We start from the raw sequence: 22,490 nt of genomic DNA on the forward strand, positions 1-22,490 counted from the left end.
AGTATAACCCCTGCTTTCACTGTATTTGATGTCGGTATAATTTGTGGAAGGGAAGGGGAAAAACAAATCGTTTAAATAGGGATACAGGTGGACCCATTGCAACAATGAGATGTACAAGTCATTATGTCGAAAACGAACTTTACAACCTTGGTGGGGGGGGGGGCAGAAGCGGGGAGAGGGGAAAGCGGGGAGGATTGGGGGGAACAGGGGGAGGATGGGAAGGGATGGGAAGGGGAAACAAAGGAGGAGGCTACAATGCTTGATAAGTAATGTACTCATTATCTTGCCCATGCATTGTAATCCCTCTGTACAGTATTTTCACAATAAATAAAAAAATAAAATATTTCTATTACATAGCTATATGAAGCCAGATCTAAATCACTCTCTTGGATGTATACACCATGTCCTATTATGACCCCCAAACTAAGACTCAACATACAAATTAAGTAAGTATTCAAAATGTTATTGCTTGTATTTTGCTACACATCCACACCATAGTTTAACCTTGAAAACCTTTACTATCATACTAGAAATGGGTGTTTTCTTAAGTTCACAGATTAATTCATTTTTGGTTCCTTTCTGTATCTGTTGGCATATCCCCTATGACTATTGGCTCTAGCCAGTGCTATACTACTCCTAGTTGGACTTGATTTCTGGCTTTTTCAACTCACTGCCTCTTTGGCTTGTCATATAGACCAGGAGAGACAATCAAAGAAACAATTTGACATGCCAGGTTTGGCACAGTAATAATAATACCTGGAGAGCCACACTTCTCAGAGCTCTCCCCTATTAAAAAGTTAATTGGCTATTTAGGAAACATGAGCCAGAAAATATTATATAAATTCTCAATGAGAGGCTGGGGGGAAAATTCACAAAGTTAAAAATTAAAGGAAATAAAGTTTTGAAAGGAATTTTTATTATGATATTATTGCAGGTATTCTTGAATTCAAGACAAAAAGAACTGTAAATTATGCACTGGTATAATGCAGCATTTAGTCAAACCTGCAAAAGAACATCGCTTTTATGTGGAAATAATTAGTATGCTATGGATACCCAAAGGAGCCACATTTTTTTGCTAATAGCAGATACTCAGGTGGTGCCAATTGTTAAAGCTAATTAAAGGTTTTTTTAAAAAGGAGGAGGTAAACAGATGTGGTGGCTCAGGGGCTCAGTGAAACATGAGGCCTTTACCACAAATCAAACAATTAGCCTGGAAATTCAAGCCTGAGCAAGGCCTCCAGGCCCTCACACCATTGCTAGGGAATAGAAAACAATGAGAAAAGATCATAGTTATTCAGGGCTTGCCACATTCTAGGCCCATGACTTGATAAAAGTGTCATCCCTGTTTCAGGAGACACTGAAGCTTAATTAAAGAGGTTTTGTAATCTGCCAATGTTACATTGCTCATCTCATGGAGGTAACTTGTAAATCCAGGCATTATGACTCATCAGCCCATGATTTTTAGCCATGACACACTGTGCTTCATTGTCTTAGTTCTCTGTTGGTCACTGTGATAAGAATACCTTACAAGGAAGAAGCTTCTTTTGGCTTATAACTTCGGAAGTAATAATCCATGGCAGGTTGGATCCACTGTCTTTGGGTAAGCGAGGCAGAACATCATGATGGGAGTCTACGCACCTCATGGCAGCCAGAAAGCAAAGAGAGAAAGAGGTTGGGGCCCTAATATTTCCTTTAACATCAATGAGAAGATGCAAAGCAACTGGAATTCTTGTACGTTGCTGGAAGGAATGAAAAATGAGACAGATATCTATACAAATATTTTCTCTCTTTGTGTATACATATATCATGTGTTATATACAAATTATAACCTGTACATAAATGTTCATGATCATCAGAAACTGTAAATAACCCAACTGGTTAAATGAATAGATTGTGATATATCCATACAATGTACTGCTTACTCAGCAATCTAAGCAATGGAGCACTGATACAAACATCAATGAACTTCCAACAGTGAGAGAAGCTAGATCCAAAAAGCAGCACATGCATGATTCCATTTGTCTGACATTGTGGAAAATGCAAAATTATATTTTGCCAGTACTAGTGTTTGTAAGTTTGTAACCCCCTTCCCCCAAACTTATGTTGAAATCTAGTTCCTAACATGACATTATTAGAATGTGGGGGTCTTGAGAGGTGATTAGGTTATGAGTACTCCACTGTCATGAACAGAAATAGTGCCCTTATAAAGGAGAGCTGGCTCATTGCTTCTACCATATGAGGACACATTGAGAAGCTGCTGTCTATGAAGCATGAGCTCTTGCCAGACATCAAAACTGCCAGTACCTTGATCTTCAGACCCTAGAACTGCAAGAAATAAATTTCTGTTGTTTACAAATGACCCAGTCTAAGCCATTTTATTACAGTATCCCAGTGGACTATGATACCAGGGACTTGCAGCAGAAGGCAAGTAAGTACTGGCTAAAAGCAAACTTAGGAAACTTTCTGGGTAGTGAAAAGAATCTCCATCTTGATGATGATGATGATGGCCCCACAATTGTATACATTTACCAAAGTTAAAGAACTGTACTATAGGCAAATACTGTAATACATGGATATGTTAGACTTTTAAAAATAAAACTGGAACCATGTTTTCTGTAATATTTTATATACTGCTTCTCTTTTTTGTTTAACATTAAAACACTAAATGAATCATGCAAACATGACTTTAATGATGACTTTTCCTACTGTAGCTATATTGTAATTCTCTTTGTTTCAGTTTTCTTACATATGTTCTTATGTGAATATCTTCATATTAATTAAGTCTTTAATCTAATTATTGGAACAAAATCCTAGATATGAAATTAATAAGCCAAGGAAGCTAAAGGTTCTGGTTCCTTACCATTTGTTTCCTAGAAAAGGTAGATCCAGCTTATATACCTTTCATCAGAACAGTGAGCCTATAACCAAACTTCTAAATTTATTTTTTAATATGAAGCAATAATACAAGAGATTTACTAAAAGTATTTGAAAGAGGCAGCATCCTAACTCTCACATCTGGTACACCAAGCTAAAATATCAGGAAAATGTCTGGGTTAGTGGGAAAATAAATCTAAGGAAAGATAGCCTCCTGTGAAATTTGCAGTAGCCCTCCATAATTAACATTTTTCTTTCTTCTTTTCAATCTTAGCCTCCTGAATAGCTAGGATTATAGGAGTGAGCCACCTGTGTCTGGCCCAACATATTTTTTTTCCTTGCATATTTTTCCTCTAGAAGAAAGATTACCTTTTTCATTTATAACACAGTCCTTTGCATAAAGGAGAACAATTAGCAAAATAATAATCAGACTCCTATTTACACTTCTATTTTCAGAAGCAATCATGTATTTCAACTAAGATGCCCCCATCTCTTATCAGCACCCATTAAAATTCATTAAAATTCGATGTCACAAATACCATAAAAGACAACAGAGTACTAGATTTACAACATTCTTTTGTATGTATAGAATATATATAGAAACAGAAAAAAACTTCATTAATTTTCTAATAACGTCCCTATTCACACATTAGTTCTGTCAAAACTGAGATAAACACATTGCTTATCTAACAGAAAGTGACCAAAATAGAAAATGAACTTCATCTTAGTCATGTTAAAAAATTACCTTTATATCTTCATGCAGAAGAAATACAATTCCTGAACCTGGATCAGTGATCCTGGAGTTTTAATCATGATTTTTCACAATGGACTTGAAAGATATCAGTGTCTGACTGCATAGTTCTAAAGCCCTCTTTCATGAATTATTCATGTATATATGAATTCTGATTTTACAGATTCCAGTAGAACTTTAACCTACCTCATACAATTTCAGAACAGAAGGATCCTAGATTTGCCCAAACTTCACAGCAGGTTGCAATTGTGTTGATGATAAAGTTGAGTTCTCCAGGCTCACCCTAGTCTGCCTGGCTCTCTACTCCACATTGGCTGGGGTAACACATTTGACTGTACATGTCAGGTTCCTCTTGCCAGAACACTCAGTCTGTGAAATGAATTAGAATCATAACCAATAAAAGTTATATTCCAAACTATCTTTAATATTCCATTACACCTTCCAGGACTTAAAAGCAGACAAAGCCAACTTCTAGAATCTAAGAAACATTTTTAGGACTCTCTTCTTCTCTGTCTCTTCATTTTACACACACACATACACACCCTCACACACACACACATACACACACACACATACACACACACTTCTTGTAAATTATTGAAGGACTTATCACCAAGGGACTCACCAATGCCATTGCAGATGCATTAACCTCTACCAGGCAATTGTTGAATTTGGTACAAAGCCATGTCCTTCCTCCCAGGACTATAATGCTCTACCCCAAAAAACATTATGTCTACTATAAATGAGACAAACACACTATCTCAAGACCAGGCTGCCCAGACATTTTTAATAAGGTCAGCCTAAAGCAAAGTTGACAGAAGCAGAAATGATCTGTAAGCCCACTTTTAGCATCTGGTGTCTACTTTCTTTGTAGAATCCCAGCCTCTCACCTTCCCCAGCTTTAGCTGTCAGAAAACCTTACCTTGTGTTTGATTATTACAACCAAACATTACACATGGTGAAAGTTTAAGAAAGTCTAACCCCTACCCAAGAAATAAATCAGCAGCAAAAATACTGAACAGAAAAATCAAAAGGTGTGGCCTCCCATTCCAGCTCTAGCTCTCCTTAGCTGAGCAACTCTAGGTAAAGCCCACTGGTGGTCTCTGCTGTAAAAGAGAAGGGGGAGGTTGGGTTGGATTGTTTTCAGGGGTTTCTCTGAGCCACACAATTCAAGGGCCAGAAAAACCAAAGCTACACTTTAATTGGAATAAAGACACATCAGTCGTGGAAGAAGTCAATGAGTGGATGTGAGGGCGATTTGAGACACATGGTTATATGAAATAACCTACAGCTGCTTGTAGCAATTAGAAAAGGAGACACATGCAATGGCTCTGACCATAAGCCAGAGTACTTTGAGATCCTCCATCAAACTAAATGATCTAATCACAGGAGGAAATGAATTCACGCTTTTGTTTATTTACTCATAAACATACTCATTCCCCAGACACTAAAAGGCACCTAGAAGAAACACAAATGCTTGATAAGAAATGTACTCATTATCTTGTCCATGTAATTGTAACCCCTCTGTACGGTATTTTCACAATTTAAAAAAAAAAACATAGCTAAAAAGAAACACAAAGGTGAACAAAACCAAATTCTAAATTTACATTTTTTTCCATTTTGGAATTTCACATTCTTAGAATAGGCCCTTCTATTGATTCATTTGAAAATGTTTAGAAGGATTAATGAGGAAGTAAGATGAGACAGATATGACTTCAAATCCTAGCTCTGCTGTATAGACATGTGATATTTGGTACATTTATTTATTTATTTATTTTTGGTAGTGGGGGCTGAACTCTGGGCTTGGGCACTGTCCCTCAGCTCTTCAGCTCAAGGCTAGCGCTCTATCACTTGAGCCACAGCACCACTTCTGGCTTTTTCTGCTTATGTGGTGATGAGGAGTGGAACCCAGGGCCTCATGCATGCAAGGCAAGCACTCTACCACTGAGCCACCTTCCCAACCCCCGACACATTTCTTAACCTCTCTAAACTTTAGTTTATTCATCTATTAAATATCGTTCATAGGTTGTTGAGTTTTGCTTGCTACCTGGTAGATGCATAAATGGCTATCTCTTGACATACTCATATTCTACAGGCTGAAAATGCTTCCTGTTAAAAATAAATGTGTTCCATATACATATCTTTGCTTTGGGGAATTTATTTTAGGTAGCTTAACAATAAGCCAAAAACAAAAAAGTCATTGCTTTATTCCTTAATGTCTGGCATATGCTAGTTTTATTTTTAAAAGGAAAGCAAGCATAAAGTGACAGAATAGTACCATAGCATGGTAGGATTTAAATCAAGGGCAGTTTGTTTATTCCTTTTACTTCTGATGATTTGTGTCGGTTTGAATTGCACCCCCCCCCCCGCATTATTGCTGTGTCCCTTTATAACCCATAGCATCCCTTTGTGTATACCACTGCTAGTGGATTTGACCTCACCCCCCACACCAGTTGGACTCTAATTGACATTTTATGGACCTCAACTGTTGTTCTTTGCTTGTAACACCTGGCAATATAAAAATTCAAGTGAGCAAATGGAGATTTTTTTAAGTTGTTTATATTCCCACCAATAAAAAGCGAATATTTATTGATTGAGGCTAACCAGGTTCCAGGCACTAGTCTAGTGTTTTACATGTGCTACCTCATTTAATTTTCATGAGGGCTCTATGAGGTAGGTGCTATACTGTGCTTGTTTTTACAGCTGAGTAAACTTAGGAAAAGAGACTGTGAATAGCTTGACTAGAGATCTTATACTAGTACTGGAGAAAGGATTGTGAAACCAGGTAGCATGGCTCAGGGAATCATTTTAACACTGCACTACACAGATAATGGCAAGAGGTGTCAAAGTCTTCAGAAACTTCACTGGATAACAAAATGGTAGGTATTCATCAAAAGCTTATTTGAAAAGTTTTGGTAATAGACAGACAGATAGGAAACAACATAGTTACTTTTGTGACAGTTGGAAAGACAGTGTTCCAGTTCATTTACTCAGAATAAATTTAATCACTGAGGACCAAGGCACTTGATGGGCAACGTTATATTGATACAAAGATGCTAATAGAAACTTACCATTTAAAAGAGATATGGTAAGGAGACAATCAGTCTTAGCAGAGACTAATGTAGAGAAATACCATTTATGTGCCAGAGTGAAATAACCTCCGAAGAGCTTTTGCTTAATAAGAACAAGAAACAAACTTCCTTTTGGAGGTCTGGAGGTATCTTTCATAAGGGTCCTTAAGAGTACATTTTTTCATTAATTCTACAATTCAGACCTTAGTCCTGTTTACCCAACCCCTCCTAAAACAACTTGCCTCTTCTGAGCTAGTGTCAAGCAAGCCTATGTATTCTGCACTTCTTCAAAGTCTCTCCCTCCCCCCCTCTGTCTCTGTCTCTCTCTCTCTGTCTCTCTCTCTGTCTCTGTCTGTCTGTCTGTCTGTCTCTCTCTCTCTCTCTCTCTCGTTACCCAATCCCCAACCTCTCAGTGCCTACTTTTATAGAGTAACCAACATATGAGATTCAGGCAGTCAGCTCTCTCCAAAGGCAGGGTCTCCACTGTGCTAAGGATTCTTTTCTTACTCTCTATTTTTTATTTTAGTATAAATTAGTTATACACAGGTGTTTCATTTGATATGTCCATAAATACATACAATGTACCTTGAGCATATTCAACTCTTCCATTACTCTACCTCCTCCCTGTTCTCTTATTCTCAAACCAGTCTTAGTGTATGGATTATATCAATGTAATCCTGCCCAAAGAATGGAAAGGAAACAAGTAAACTGTGAACTCAGTATCCGCAAATGCTTTATTTTCTTACAACTTAAATCCTCTGGGCTTGTATTAACTAAAATCATTAAGGCCCACTTTTTTTTTTTTTTAAATTTTATTTTATTTGAGAACATACTGTACAGAGGGGTTACAATTACATGGGCAGGATAATGCATACATTTCTTACCAAGTATTGCAGCCTCCTCCTTTGTTTACCCTTCATCTCCCTTCCCAGCCTCCCCCCTCCCCCCCCACCCAATCATACCCTCCCCCCCCCCCCCCCACCGACATTGTAAAGCTGGTTTTGACATGACATTTTGTACTTCTCATTGTTGCAACAGGTCCACCTGAATCCTTAAACGACTTGTTTGTCCCCGTCTCCTCCACATGTTATACTGACATCAAATATAGTGAAAGCGGGGGTTACACTGTGGGGGAGGGACATACAAAGCAACAAAGAAATAATCTTATAAATGCGTTAGAAACACATGTATGAAAGAAACAAAAACATTAAAATACATATTTGAGGGTTCGTTTTCCTAACATCACATTCTCTGACTTTTTCCGCTTGACTCATACCTATACTAGATATTGCAAATGAGGGAAACCATGGGACCTATGTTTCTTTGGGCCTGGCTTACTTCACTTAATATAATTTTTTCCAAGCCTTTCCATTTCCTAACAAATGGGGAAATGTCATTCTTTCTGATGGAGGCATAGAATTCCATTGTGTATATATACCACATCTTCTTGATCCATTCATCTACTGAGGGGCATCTGGGTTGGTTCCATATCTTAGCTATGGTAAATAATGCTGCAATAAACATAGTTGTGCTGGTAGCTTTAGTGTGGCCTTGTTTGTGATTATTTGGGTAAATGCCCAAAAGTGGGATTGCTGGGTCATTGGGGAGCTTTATGTGGAGTCTTTTGAGGAACCTCCATACTGCTTTCCAAAGTGGTTGAACAAATTTACATTCCCACCAACAATGAAGTAAGGTTCCTTTCTGTCCACATCCCCTCCAGCATCTGTTGTTGTTAGAGTTCTTGATTTTTGCCATTCTAACTGGAGTGAGGTGATATCTCAATGTTGTTTTGATTTGCATTTCTTTTATGGCTAGGGATGTTGAACATTTCTTCATGTGTCTATTGGCCATCCTTCTTTCTTCTTCAGAGAAGTTTCTCTTTAAGTCTTTCGCCCACTTACTTATTGGGCAGTTGTTTCTTTGAGGATTTGTTGTTGGGTGGTTTAATTTTTTGAGTTCCAAGTATATTTTAGATATGAGACCCTTGTCCGTTGTATGGCTAGTAAAGATCTTCTCCCAGTCCGTGGGCTTTCTATTGATCTTGCTAGCTATGTCATTTGCCCTGCAGAAGCTCTGCAACCTTATACAATCCCATTTGTCCAACCTTTCTTTGATTTGTTGTGTTTCCGGGTCTCTATTCAGAAAATTTCGGCCTGAGCCAAGGAGACCCAGGGTTTCTCCTATTCCATCCTGTAATGTTTTCAGAGTGTCTGCTTTGAGTTCAAGGTCTTTGATCCATTTGGAGTTGATTCTGGTGCAGGGTGATATATAAGGATCTAGCTTTAGTTTTCTACATGTAGTTAACCAGTTTTGCCAGCACCATTTACTGAAGAGGCTGTCTGTCTTCCATTCTATTGTTTTAGCTCCCTTATCGAAGATTAGATGGCTATAGGTCTGTAGGTTCATTTCTGGGTTTTCAATTCTATTCCATTGGTCCTGAGGTCTGTTCTTATGCCAATACCAAGCTGTTTTGATTACTATGGCTTTATAGTAGAGTTTGAAATTTGGTATTGATATTCCTCCAGCAGTGTTCTTTCCGTTGAGGAGCGTTTTTGCTATTCGGGGTCTTTTATTGTTCCATATGAATTTTTGGATTGCCTCTTCTATTTCCTTGAAGAATGAGGGTGGAATTTTGATAGGTATTGCGTTGAATTTGTAGATAGCCTTGGGAAGTATTGCCATTTTCACGATGTTAATCTTTCCAATCCAGGAGCATGGGAGGTTTTGCCATTTTTTAAGTTCTGTGTTGATTTCCTTTTTCAAGATTTTAAAGTTTTCATCATAGAGGTCCTTCACTTCTTTAGTTAAGTTAATTCCTAGGTATTTTATTTTTTGTGTGGCTATTACAAATGGAGTTGCTTTCCTATTTTCTTTGTTGGCATACAGAAAAGCCATTGATTTTTGGGGGTTAATTTTATAACCTGCTACTTTGCCAAAGTTTTGAATCAGCTTGAGTAATTTGGGAGTGGAGTCTATGGGATTCTTTAAATACAAGATCATGTCATCTGCAAAGAGGGAGAGTTTTATTTTTTCTTTCCCTATTTGGATCCCCTTTATGTCTGCATCTTGTCTTATTGCTGTAGCTAGGCATTCTAATACTAGATTGAAGAGAAGTGGAGAGAGTGAAGGCCCACTTTTGAAGCTGGTTTTATATAAAGGATGGGAGGAAAATATATGAAAGAAGTTTTTCCTTGTTTTTAGCTCTGCTTTAAAATGATAAGAAGAGGCAAAAATATCCTTTCATTTAAAAGTAGAAGAAATAAAACCATTTTACCCTTAAGAACAAAGGAAAAATCGTAATGCACAAAAGAACTTTTAAAAAGAAATCTTATGATACTTATGGTATAACAATTTTGGAAAACAATTTGCCAATACCTATCAAAGCAATTTGACCCAGCAAATTCACTCCTTTATATGGTAAAAAGAAAAAAAAAACACAGAATACATGAATACATCTTCCAAAAGACATGTCCTAGAATATTCACTGAAGTTTTATTCATAGTTTCCCCAGAGTAGAACCTACTCAAATGCTGATTGAGAGTTGAATAAATCTATTCTGAAATAGTCACACAATGGAATTAAACAAGCCAGCAAGTGACCTGCAATTACGTGCAACAATATAGATGGAAGGTACAAACATAATTTTGAAAGAATTTAAATCCACTTATATAAAATCTAAAAATAGTACAAAGTTATCTGTGCTATGAGAAGCTAGAGTAATGATCATCTTGAATGGAGCCAGATAAGCAAATAGTGACTACCAAGAACATTAGGGAAATATTAGTAATATTTTTGTAATTTATTAAACTATATACTTATAATATTATGCATGTAATATTTGTACATCTATTTTGCTTCTATGCTTATTTGAATCTGTGAGACTTAGAACTATAGATTTGGAAACAACCACACAATTTTTTTCTATACTCTTTTTTTTTAAGCTATTATGCAAAGCATTGCATTTGTTGAAACCTTACAGTAATTATAGCTGGTGGATACTATGTGATCTCATTTTACAGAGAAAAAAAATGGAGGTTCAAATGGCTTGCCTGGAAAGTGGCACTATTAAGATAGAAGCAAAATACCCAGGTTTGAACACCTCCAAGACTGAAAATCCTGGTGGGAACCGGAGCCGTGGAGATATGGGAAGGGAGTAGGGAAGCCTTAAGAAAATATAGGACCTGGATCCTCCGGTTCCCAGCTCTGTATTCACAAATGGCTTCCAGCTGAGCACACTAGGAAATAGGAGCCCGAGGCCTTAGGGGAAATGGAGTTCCCTAGGGGCAGGCAGAGTACAACAGTCACAGGAAGGGATTACAAAAACTGGTCTGCTGGGGCTGGGGGGAACCAGTGTCTGGAAGCCTAGCTACTCTGGAGACTGAAATCCAGAGGATTCAAGAATGAAGTCAGCTTGGGGAGAAAAGACTAGGAGACTCCCATCTCCAAAATAACTAGCAAAAAGCCAGTCTGGAAACATAGATCAAATGGTAGAGTGCAAGTTACACAAGTGCAAGGCCCCCAGTTCAAACTCCAATACTGAAAAAAAAAGGGCAAAGGATCTGAAAACTTATTTTTCAAAAGATATACCACTAATCTTCAGAGAAATACAAACCGAAACTATAGTGAGGAACCATGTCCTTTTGGTCAAAAAGATGAAAATTAGCCAGACACAGTGGGCCCATTATCCCAGCAACACCAGGAAGCACAAATAGTAGGACCATAGTCCAGGCTGACACAGATATAAAGCAAGGCCCTATCTTGTTTTCCCTATCAAACCCCAGTACCAACAATAACCAAAGCAAACCTGACAGGTACTGACTAAAATGTTAGGGAAGGACTATTTTTACATACTGTTGATGTGATGTCCTTAAAAAAAAAAGAAAAAGAAAAGAAAATATAGCAATTCCATACCTGGATTTATAGCCAAAGGAAAGGAAGTTCGAAAGTCAAGAAGATACTTATACACCCATATCACTGCAGCCCTGTTAAGAGAAGCCAAGATATGAAATCAACCCTCATGTCCATCAGTTAGTGAGTAGAAGAAAATATGGTGCACACACCCATTACGGCAGTTCTAGTTAGTCATAAAAGAATTGTCAATTTTAGCATGGTGGATGGACTGGGATGTGATATAAAGTGAAACAGGCCCGACACAGATAATCACACAGAATCTCATTGAAAATGCCAATCTAGAAGCAGGAAGTGGAATAGTGCTACCCAGATGCCAGGAAGGGGGAAAGAGGGCCTGAGGAGAGATAGGTTAATGGGAATAAAATTAGCAGCAGTCAGTTCTAGGGTTCTTTGCAGTCAACCCTATTGCATCCTGTAATTCTAAATAGAACAGTTTGTGAATCTTCTCACCACAGACAGATGATAAATGTTTGAGATGTTGGATAATCTCTCCTGAAGTGGTGATGGTACAACATGCACATATACTGCAACAACATCCCACTGTGCCTCATAGAGGATGCAAGAAACTTGCACTTAAGCATGGCCCTCAGCAAGTGGTGGATATGAGGTTGGCAGGTAGGGGCGAAGGGGGGGGGGGAGTGAGGGGTACCTGAGGGATGAGGGAGACCTACTCATCACTGCCCCAGAGGAAGATGCAAAGACCCATCTGCCTCACAAAGTCATCACCTAGACAATACCATCACTCTTGATAAGAGCTCCTCACACCTCTACCTTCTCTGGAAGGTCCTACTTCAGGGAGATTAACAGTTCAATCTCCTTGGCGACATGCCCTCCTGCCATGGCTGTGTGACAGTTCTAGAAACACCTCCTTTCTGGACCTAGCCCTCATGGAAGGGCTGTACATCTGTAGAGCTGGCCTTTCTGCCATTCTGTATAGGCCTCCCCATCTCCTTTCTGTATAGGCCTCCCCATCTCCTTTCCACAGGAAGTCTCTACCTCCTCTAGTCTCACCCAGCTCCACTATCTGTGAAATTATTTATGGTAAATCCACAGACTAGAAGTATAGTAGAAATTATCAGGAGGAGGTAGGAGGCTGGGGGTGACTGCTAAGTGGGTCTCTGATGTGATAGGATTTGAGGTGGGACTTTTGGAGGTGCTGAGGCTATGTGAGATCTCAGGGGGTTGGGGGCTGATGGAAATCCCATATATATATATATATATATGTTTTTTTTGGGGGGGTTGTTTTGTGGGGCCTGAACTCTGGGCCTGGGCGCTGTCCCTCAGCTCTTCAACTCAAGTCTAGCACTCTACCACTTGAGCCACAGCGCCACTTCGGGTTCTTTTCTTTTTGCTTATGTGGTGCTGAGGAATCGAACCCAGGGCCTCATGCATGCAAGGCAAGCGTGCTACCACTAAGCCACCTTCCAAATTCCATATTCTTTAAACAATATGTAATTGAAAAAAAAAAATCTCAGGAGATATATGCATCATTTGCATCCCTATTTTCACTAGTTAACAAATCAGAGGCAGAATTTAACTTGTTTATAAATACTTTCAAAAGGTAATAAGTAAGTCCAGGAGAATGTTGATTCCAATTTGTGTGGTTAAACCAATTCTTTGGTGTCATTATGATGACCACCTTCAATCTGAGCTTTGGGTATGCTTTCCATGCTGTGGCTTAGAACATTTATAAAACAAGCAAACACAGACGGGGAAGTTGGCTTTGTTTTCGGTTTTATTTTAAAAATCTGCACTTAGGCTCAATTTTGCAGTTGCTGCACCCGTGTGACTTCCATCCAATAGCTTTTCCAGGAAATTCTTTTCTATCAGCTGTAGATACTGCTACTTTGACTTTGCTCACAAACTTAAGACTATGGTCTGTTATTATTTGTGCTGAGGATTCAAAGACAAATTACTGGCTTTATATGAAACATCTAAAACCGTATCAATGCTTCAGATATGAAGATCATTTTATTTTGTGACAATTTCATGTTTCAAGCGTAGCTACTGTACTCTGTTCCCTTTAGTGCCTGAAGTACAAACTTCACACAAACTAATTCTATCGTGCTTCAGTTCAAGTAAACTAACAGGATTCTTAAGCTCTGCCAAAATCACTCCAAGTAAAAATTAAGGGAAAATCTTTTACAAGATGAATAACAATATTGCTTTTACAAATTGTGATACTTTTAAGACACAGTACACATTTGAAATACCTTTCAGAGATATAATTTTTAAAGAAATCTCTCAGTGAAAATTGTCATAGACCAACTTAATCCAATCTCCTGCCTTATAGTTTTTCCACAAGCTACAAAACAATTAGTCTTCATTTTCATTCTGAATTGCCTTCACTTAAATTTGTCTCATACTTTTCCAAGATTAGTCTGTTCTTGGCTGGGAGGCTGAAAAAGCTGGATGCCAAGGGATCACTCCCAGTGTATATAAATAGGTATTTTCAGTCTACATAGCATCTCCTTTATCTTTCATTCATTTCAGTATTTACAATATCCCAAGAGTTTTCTTTTAGTAACCACACTTGATAGTGGAGGCAGCTAAGGCTCAAAATGTATTTACCTAGAGTCCCAACACTTCCACATCATGAAACCAGGCATGACAATTCCATCCCAGCCCATGTGACTCCATAGCCATTTGCCAAGCTACCTCCAATGAACAGGAACCTAATTACAAAGGGAATTCAGGCCACATAGTATTCAATAATGCCTTTGCTGCAGGGTTGCGAATATCAAGAAAACTTCTGCCTTGTAAATTGTAGTGAAAATGCTGGCCTTACCCTTATTCAGTAGAAGTCTTTACTATTGTAATTGTTTTGTTTTCTTAGAACCTGACACAGAAACTTCATACAAACTAATTCTATTTCATAATCATAGACTATTACAGTATAAAGTAATGGGAGCTGTAGATCTTTAATTCTCACTACATATGGGTCTGGAGAGGGGTCAGGAATCAGAACCCTAAATATTAACACATTCTTTTCTTTTTGTCAGTCATGGCTCCTGAACTCTGGGCCTGGGTGCTGTCCCTCAGCTCTTCAGTTCAAGGCTAGCACTATACCACTTGAGTCATAGAGTCACTTCCAGCTGTTTCTGCTTATGTGGTGCTGAGGAATTGAACCCGGGGCCTTATGCTTGCAAGGCAAGCATTCTTCCACTGAACCACCTTCCCAGACCCTTGACACATTCTCAATAGGGATTACTGCTAATAACTGGGTAATGGTGTAGGTTTGAAACACCATCCTAGAGATTCATGAGATAATTAAAGAACTGATAGTAGAACATAGACTCCCAAAAACAACACAAAACACATGTAGAGATTTCCAAGAGTTTAAAGTTCACAAAAAGTAAAAACTTATTCAACTGTAAATTCAGATGTTTTCTCATTCACATGCAAACATAAAATCTCATTTCAAAAACTTTCAGCATCATTAGAAAAAACCAGACACTGTATTATCTAAAATTTATTTACAGTTAATAAGTTAAAAAGCAAGGTACAATCATATGCACATTAAACCATCCAGAGAAACACTTCAGTTCCACTACAAACAATTGCTTTCTAATGCACTTAAGACATAACAGTTTATTAAAAATTAACATACCAATAAAGTAAATGTTAATATATATATGTTCATTAAAAATCACCTATTTAAAGAACGCCGTGGCAACCCTTAAAACAAAAAGTTTGCATCCAAAATTGTTCAGATTTGTATTCAAAAAAAATTTTCAATTGAAGGAATTTCTGAAAAATAGCAGTCATTTGCACATAGCAAATCAGTAGGTATTAGCCACCAGCTTGTTACATTTGTCCAATAGTGAATTCAAACTTAAAGACAAAATAAACACACACCACAAGAGCAACACCTCGCACTATCAACAATGAAGCTTGCTATCATGTTACTGACTTAAAGTAAAAGTTGCTGGTTGACCGAGAGGAAGGTAAAAATGACATCAAGGATCTCAAAAGGTCATGTCAGGTGCCAGTCACCACATTTAGGCACTCAAAAGTCAAACATTTAAATGAAAGCATAGGCAGGTGATAGATCTTTTTCCTAGATGTCCCTCTCTACTTGTGCTATACAAGATATAAGAGAAAGCATGTTATAAGATTTCTCTGAAAAACTATACACAAACTAAGCTAAAGATTCATTTTATAGGACAGTAATGGATGCCTTACAATAGAGGCCACTATGCCAAATTTCTTTTCACATTCTGCCCAAAGGTATCCATACAAAACTTTCACGCTACTATACATTAGCCAACTGTATTAGATGTTTTTCTTCACATTTTAGGAGTGGTCATATGTTTCGCTGAAGAAAACTTGACAAAAATAGTTTCTTATTTTGTTTTTTACATCTTACTCCACAAACTAGAAATGGCATGACATTTTAGTAGCCCAGATGAGCTATATTGAATTCAGACAGGCAATCAGATCCAAACTGACATCACTGCAAAGAAGCCAAGGAATCATTTACATGAGTTCAAGTGCACTAAAGTAACAAGGCATAAGAAAAATACTGTCAAGAATCTCAGTTAAAATAAATGCATGGTGTCACTGGGTTGTTTTAGTTGTGGGCAGAGAAAAGCTATTCTCTCTGCTAGTCTAATTTCAAAATCCTCTGGGAAACTAGGTAAGGAACATGTTGAAATTACATTTTAATATGGCCATTGGATTTGTTTTCAGCTATTATAAAACTGTACAATAGTGTAGTGGTACAAATACATTTTCTGCAGGTGCTGAGTTAGCTATAAAAGTTAACTATATTTTTTGGGAATAAAATCGTATGTATCTGAAATACATTTGGCAAGGAGGCTAAAGACTGACAGAATATGTCTTAGCTTCCCTTCACACAACTATAACTTAACACTCTCCTTCTGATTATATTCATTTTTTATTTATTCATGTGACAGCATGTGTAACAATTTATTGAGTATAAAGATTAGGCTTATTGGGAAACTGGCATAAAGTCATATATGTATTTATATATGTATATATATATATATATAGTTCTTTTTACAAAACAACACTGAAATTAAGTCACAACACTCTATGGACTACTAAACTTAAAATAATGATTTTCAGAAAGCTATGCCATTTGAATTCTAGGATTATAAGGATCAAACAGGAACTTATTTTCCCAAGAAGCTGCCAAACTGACAGAAACTTTAGCACTAAGGATTCAACATGTCAAGTTCCAGCCCAGTATGGATCATTCCATGGCAGAATACTTAAATTTGTAAGACTAGTAGCACAAAAACACTTGACCCTTTAGGTATTGCGGTAAAAGCTGGCTGTGGCACCACTGGCTAAAAACCATTAAGTCTTGCTGCCACCAATGACCAAAGGCACTTGGATTAATCAAGGATTCCATACTGGGCGGTATGGTATACACACTATTATAAAAGTGTAATGAAGGGTCAGTGCTCTGTTGTAGTTCTCTATTTGATTCCTGTGGCCTTTAGTTGTCAAAGATTGCAAGCATAATTATAAATGGAAAGATGATTTTTTAAAAAAAGAGAAAATTCACAGGACAAAAACAATGAATTGTCATGAAATTCATAAAGGCAATGAATAATAATCTGGGCATTTCTTGGTATCCAACAACAAAAAAGAAAAAAAAAGTATGTTGTCCACAGTAACTTCAACTAGTTATTTGATATCAAGAAATGGCCCCACCCTTCCTGTAGATCATTATCCATTCTGAAATTCTAATGGGTATTCCGTTTATCCCTTTATTCGCTGTTCACATGCATTGATCTCTCTAATGCAACTTCCATTTTACAATGTCGTCCCTTGAACATTCCTGGATTTTTATGTTAGACGGTGACACGAGGCCAAAGTAACTCCAACTGGATTCCACTCATTCCTGTCACCAACGCCAGTTGTTCACAATTCACTTTTTATCACAAGCGATGCGGTTCCAAACACGTTAAATTTTATTCAATTAAAGAATTTGACAAGTCAATTTTTCCTAAACAAAACTTGAGAACGGTATTCTACCATTTTTGTCTAGAAGCTCAGTAAATAGCAACATAAAATTTTATGAGAAAAACCTTATATAAATGTCTAAAATTATACTTCTCCGTCTCTTTGTAAAAGTCACTGAATTCATAGAAGTCCTTGCACTCCTATCAGTTATAAACTTGAACTCTTAGAAAATATCTTTGATCAAGGCTTTGGAATCCAGGGGGAAAATAACAATAACTTAACAAAACGAGTGAAATTCAGAATACCCTGAGCACAAACTAGTCCACCAGCACAAAACATATCCGATCTTCCATCCAGCAGGAAGGGTGGCAGCGGTCAAGGGAGGAGAATGAGCAAAGTCAAAATTGTGCCTTTTTTCTTTTTTAAACACAAGCACACGACCACAAATGCTTTTGGAAGAAGAAGGAAAAAAAAAACAACACAAACGATCTTCTTCGGAGGACTTCCAGACCAGTGAGGTAGAGTCCAAAAGGGGGAGATCGAGTCTGCCCCCTGTAGTCCTGGATACGTCTCAATCTGGGGTCAGGAAGCCCAGGGCCCTCCCCCCGCGGTCCGGCCGGCTCCTCCTCCCGCAGACGGAACGCCGGGAGGCGGCCGAGGACACACACCTGTCCCGCAGCCCCCCTACCCCCGCGTCCCGGGGCGAAGGGCGGGACGAGCCCGTCGGGGGGCTGGGTCTGGTTAAAGTGCGCTGAGGACCGGGTGCGGGCCGATCTGTAAACACTCGACTGACGTTTGTCCGTCCCTGCGGGGCCAGGGCGGCGCGGGTCACCCGCGGCCCCTCACGCCCGCGGCACCGGGAAGCGGCGCAGCCTCACCACGGGTTCCAGGTCCACGCGCAGGACTTGGCGCGCTCGGCGCCGCGCCGCCGCCAGGCTGCGCTCGCCCCACACGTCGTCGCCGACGCGGATGGTGGGGAAGGTGGTCAGCGTCGGGGTGGCGGCCCTCCAGATCTCCTCCAGGCTGCGACCCCCGAAGCTGCAGGGTCCGGGCTCCCCGGGCCGGGCGGGGCCCGGCTCTCCGGGAGCCGGCGGCGGCCGCGGCTTCCTCTGGGCCGCGGGGGCCGCGCGGACTCCACGGCGCCTCCTCCTGGCCGCGGCGCGCGGGCCGGGCCGGCGCGGGCGGCTGCGGGCGGCGGGGGGCTCGGCGGGGTCGGGCACCAGGGCCCGGCAGGAGGAGTAGCCGTAGACGTCCTTGCTGCGCAGGATGTGCGGGGAGAACTGGTGCTTGAGGCTGCACAGGAAGCTCCAGAGCTCCGCCTCGGAGCTCATGAACTCCGTGCTGCTGGGCATGAACAGCTTGAAGGCGTCGCCCAGCGCCTTGGTGCTGTCGGCCAGCGACAGTTGCGAGCGCGAGTACACCACCTTCTCCTCCCGCGCCTCGGGCGGCGCGCCGCCGCCCGCCCCGGGGCCGCCGCCGCCGCCGAAGTCCCAGGCGCCCCGGGGCCGGCGCCGCCGCCTCTTCACGCTGCGCCTCATCGGAGGCCGCTCGGAGCCGCCCGCCGCACTCGCGGGGCCGCCGCTGCCGTCTCCCGCCCCGCGTCCGCGTCGAGCTCCGCGGCGACGGCCGCTACGGGCGCCTCCCGCCTGGCGCGTCTCTCGCTCCCTCGCTACTTTTCTCGCCTCCGCCGCCGCCCCTCCCCTCTCTCCGAGGGCGGAGGACGCGGTGGATATCCTGCCGCCCGGCTCAAGATGGCGGCCGGCGCCCACCCCGGGGCTTTGTCATTGGACGGCGCCTCGCACCTCCCCTCCCCCAGCCTCTCTTTCTTCTCCTTTCTCGCTTCCTCTTGCCCTCCGCCTTTCTTTCAATGTGCCCGCCTCAGTGCCCGCCCACCCGCGGCTCCGACTCCACCCATTGGGTACGTTCCGAAGAGGGGCGGGGCCTCATGGGGGAATGGCCAGTTCCTTGGAATGTTGGTTGGTTGGTGTGTGTGGTGGTTGTGGCCCTAGAACACAACGCGCCTCATCAACAGTTGGGTGGGGAACGTGAGGGTTGCCATGTCTAGAGGAAGGGGTGCTTGTGGGCTCCATCTTGGACAGTGAGTCAGGGTGCAGTGTGGTGGGTTGGGCTGGCAAATCTACCAGTCTTAAGTAACAAAGGGAGGGAGCCCCAAGACTTTCCAGGCATCAACAGCAAAGGATTTGTGTGTTAACGTCTAGAAGGATGGGCCTTGCACCAGCCCTTAGCTAGTGTTCAAAAGCATCCTTAGGCATCTTGGTAACCCTTCTCTTGACCCTAAAGCCATCTCAAGAAGACAGTATCAGACAATATGATCTTTGCTTGGTAATTAGATACTTTGGTAATTAGAAAAGCAAAACCTTTTGCTCTCTATGAAATTAAATATATCTTAAATTCATCAAAAATCAGTTACAACAAAGCCATTAGAAAAATATCCTAATTTTTAAGTACATAGTTCTTTTGTGGTGCCCCCTCACATTTTCGTGGTTATCAAATGTTCAAGTGTAGCACCCTCCCTATTGTCCCTATTGTCTAGAAAGAAAGTATCTTTGCAGTGTAAGGTTCTCTTGAAAAGAGCCTATTTGTTAAGAACACATTGCCTTTGTATTGGAAAGAGAATGTTGTAGTCGTTCTTTTGTGATCCTTTCATTCCTCCACACTCAACTCAAGTGCCTGTCAGGTAATGAGTACTCAGTGTTTGCCTGGTGACTCAATAAAATACCACTATTTGAGAAAGAAAATAATATTAACATTGCTTAGAGCAGGGTAATTTTTACATTTATGTTGCAATTTAAACTTCTTGTTCTGGTGCTGGATTAAGTACATGACCTCACACGTGTTAGGCAAGCACTCAACACAAGATTTTTAAGGTTAAAAAAAATGACAGAACTTTGAGGTAGGTATAAAACTTCACTCTTCAGTAAGCATATTATTTTGATGCAGACTATACAGTAACAAAGTTTTGAGATTTACCTACAGTTGCTGATTGTTTTCTTGAGTATTTGAGCTGAAAAAGACCTAGTTAAATCCACTCGTTTCACAAATGAGCAATTTTAGACCCACAGAGGTTCATTATCCCAGCTTGCTCATAGCAAGACTAGAATGCTATGCCTTTGGACATTTACTCTACTGGTGTATATAATTGACTGGTGCTTTTTCAAATCATGATGCCTTGACTTTTGAGTTCTGTAAAAAATGCATTATACCTCAGTGGGGTGACCAAAGGACAAAAATGTGCTCTTATTCTTACTTTTTCCCTACTCAGGATTGGGCAGGCTTTAATCTTTCTTTTATTGAACATTGATTACGTTTGTTTGAGCCACATAACATTTTGTTTAGTTTCAATAGAAACTAAGACAAAATAATTTGCCAGTTGTTTATCTAGACCATCCTCTCCACACAATGGGTTTAGGGCAAAAACTCCTGACCATGACCAGTGTTTAAGCTGCTAAAATAATTGTAACTTTCTGAAGAGAAAATTATTTTCCTAGTAAAGCACACTGTGATCTCAGAACAAGATTATTCAGCCAATTATCACTTGCCTAACTCCTTATAAAGAAATTATACTGCAACAAATCTATATCACAATCAGTTCCCTTGATAATTCTGAGAACACATGGTAATATGAAATCTGAATAACTTCTATTGGAATACTCCTACAGACAGACATAGGAAATAACACAAAGTAAGCCAGTTGAAAATTAGCAGGACTTCACAGAAAAAGAAAAGAAATTAGGATAAATTTAGCTCTAGATTCTTATATTGCTATTGTCACACTTGCATATTAATTTATAATATTAGTTCTTCAGGTCTTGACATATAAATGTGTACTAGGCATCCACATAAACTTTAATTTCAATTTTTACACAATATTTATTAGAAGCATCACATCTAAACAAAATTATTTTTATTCTTTATCTTTGTTATAAAAGGGAGTTTCAATTTAACTTGTCCATTCATGTGTATATTATATCTTGAACCTTGTCACCCCTTCCATTATTCTCTCCCCCCTCTATCCCATCTCCACCCATCTTCTCAAATTTCCTAGTTCATTTTCACATATGTTCATTGAGTATTATGACTGTATTCACCTACCATTTCTCTCACCATTTGTCCTTCCCTCCCCCTTATTCCTATCCTCTTTGTACAAAATATTTTTAAGCTTCTTGGTATTCCTTTTGTTAAGCTGTTTAAACGTTTTTCATAGCTAGTTTTAGGAACCAGTATCATATTCAACTGTTTAAACTATTTTACAATTTTAATTTTGATGGATTTGCTCTCTGTTCTTTTTCCTTTATTTCTTAATTTCTTCTTGACCTTCACCCTTTAATTGGCCCAAATAGTCTTATTCATTTCTTATTCATTCTCCATAAGTGAGTAAATTTTACACATAAAGGTAATGTATTCCTTCTAGTACTGAGATACTATTTTTTGGAACTTGACAAATTCTTATTACTGAGGAATTATAGCATATAATCCTCAATTTATTCCCTTACTTCTTCAGGATAAGGCTCCATATGTCTGATAAATAAATGATAGATAATAAGAATAAACATAAAAATAGCTGTTGCATCTATTTTCTATATAATTATTGTTTGAAAAAAGAATCTAAACAAAATGAACTGCTTAGAGAAATCAAAACTAAGATATTTCTCTTAGCTACCCAAACTTTTTCTTTATTATCCTATTTCTGTAAAAATAATTTGCTCCTTGAATAGTGACCAAAAAGAATAAAAAATACATGTGTATGGAACATCTGCTCTGGAATCAAATACACTTGGAATAAGGCACATTTTCTTTTCTTTTTTTTTATTTTGAACCACAATCTTCAGATCTCAGCCTCCTGAGTAGCTAGAATTATAGGCATAAGATAAGGCACATTTTCAATGAGGGTTTTTTGGTTTTTTGTTTGTTTGTTTTTGGACACT

At 39.6% G+C, this 22,490-nt stretch overlaps 1 protein-coding gene across 1 annotated transcript; it reads right to left on the reverse strand.

The window, feature by feature from the left end:
* Positions 1-14,929: 14,929 nt before the first annotated feature.
* Positions 14,930-19,364, reverse strand: Ccdc71l (coiled-coil domain containing 71 like). The gene has a single exon (XM_042684710.1). The coding sequence runs from the start codon at positions 19,080-19,082 to the stop codon at positions 18,387-18,389; it is 696 nt and encodes a 231-aa protein (XP_042540644.1). The 5' UTR covers positions 19,083-19,364; the 3' UTR covers positions 14,930-18,386.
* Between the last annotated feature and the right edge of the window lie 3,126 nt (positions 19,365-22,490).

Source organism: Dipodomys spectabilis, unplaced genomic scaffold, assembly GCF_019054845.1.
Source record: "Dipodomys spectabilis isolate Male_0828 unplaced genomic scaffold, ASM1905484v1 ptg000089l, whole genome shotgun sequence".
Lineage (NCBI taxonomy): Eukaryota > Metazoa > Chordata > Mammalia > Rodentia > Heteromyidae > Dipodomys > Dipodomys spectabilis.

Coding starts and splice junctions, on each gene's coding strand:
- Ccdc71l (XM_042684710.1), bottom strand. CDS start 19,082: ATGAGGCGCAGCGTGAAGAGGCGGCGGCGCCGGCCCCGGGGCGCCTGG.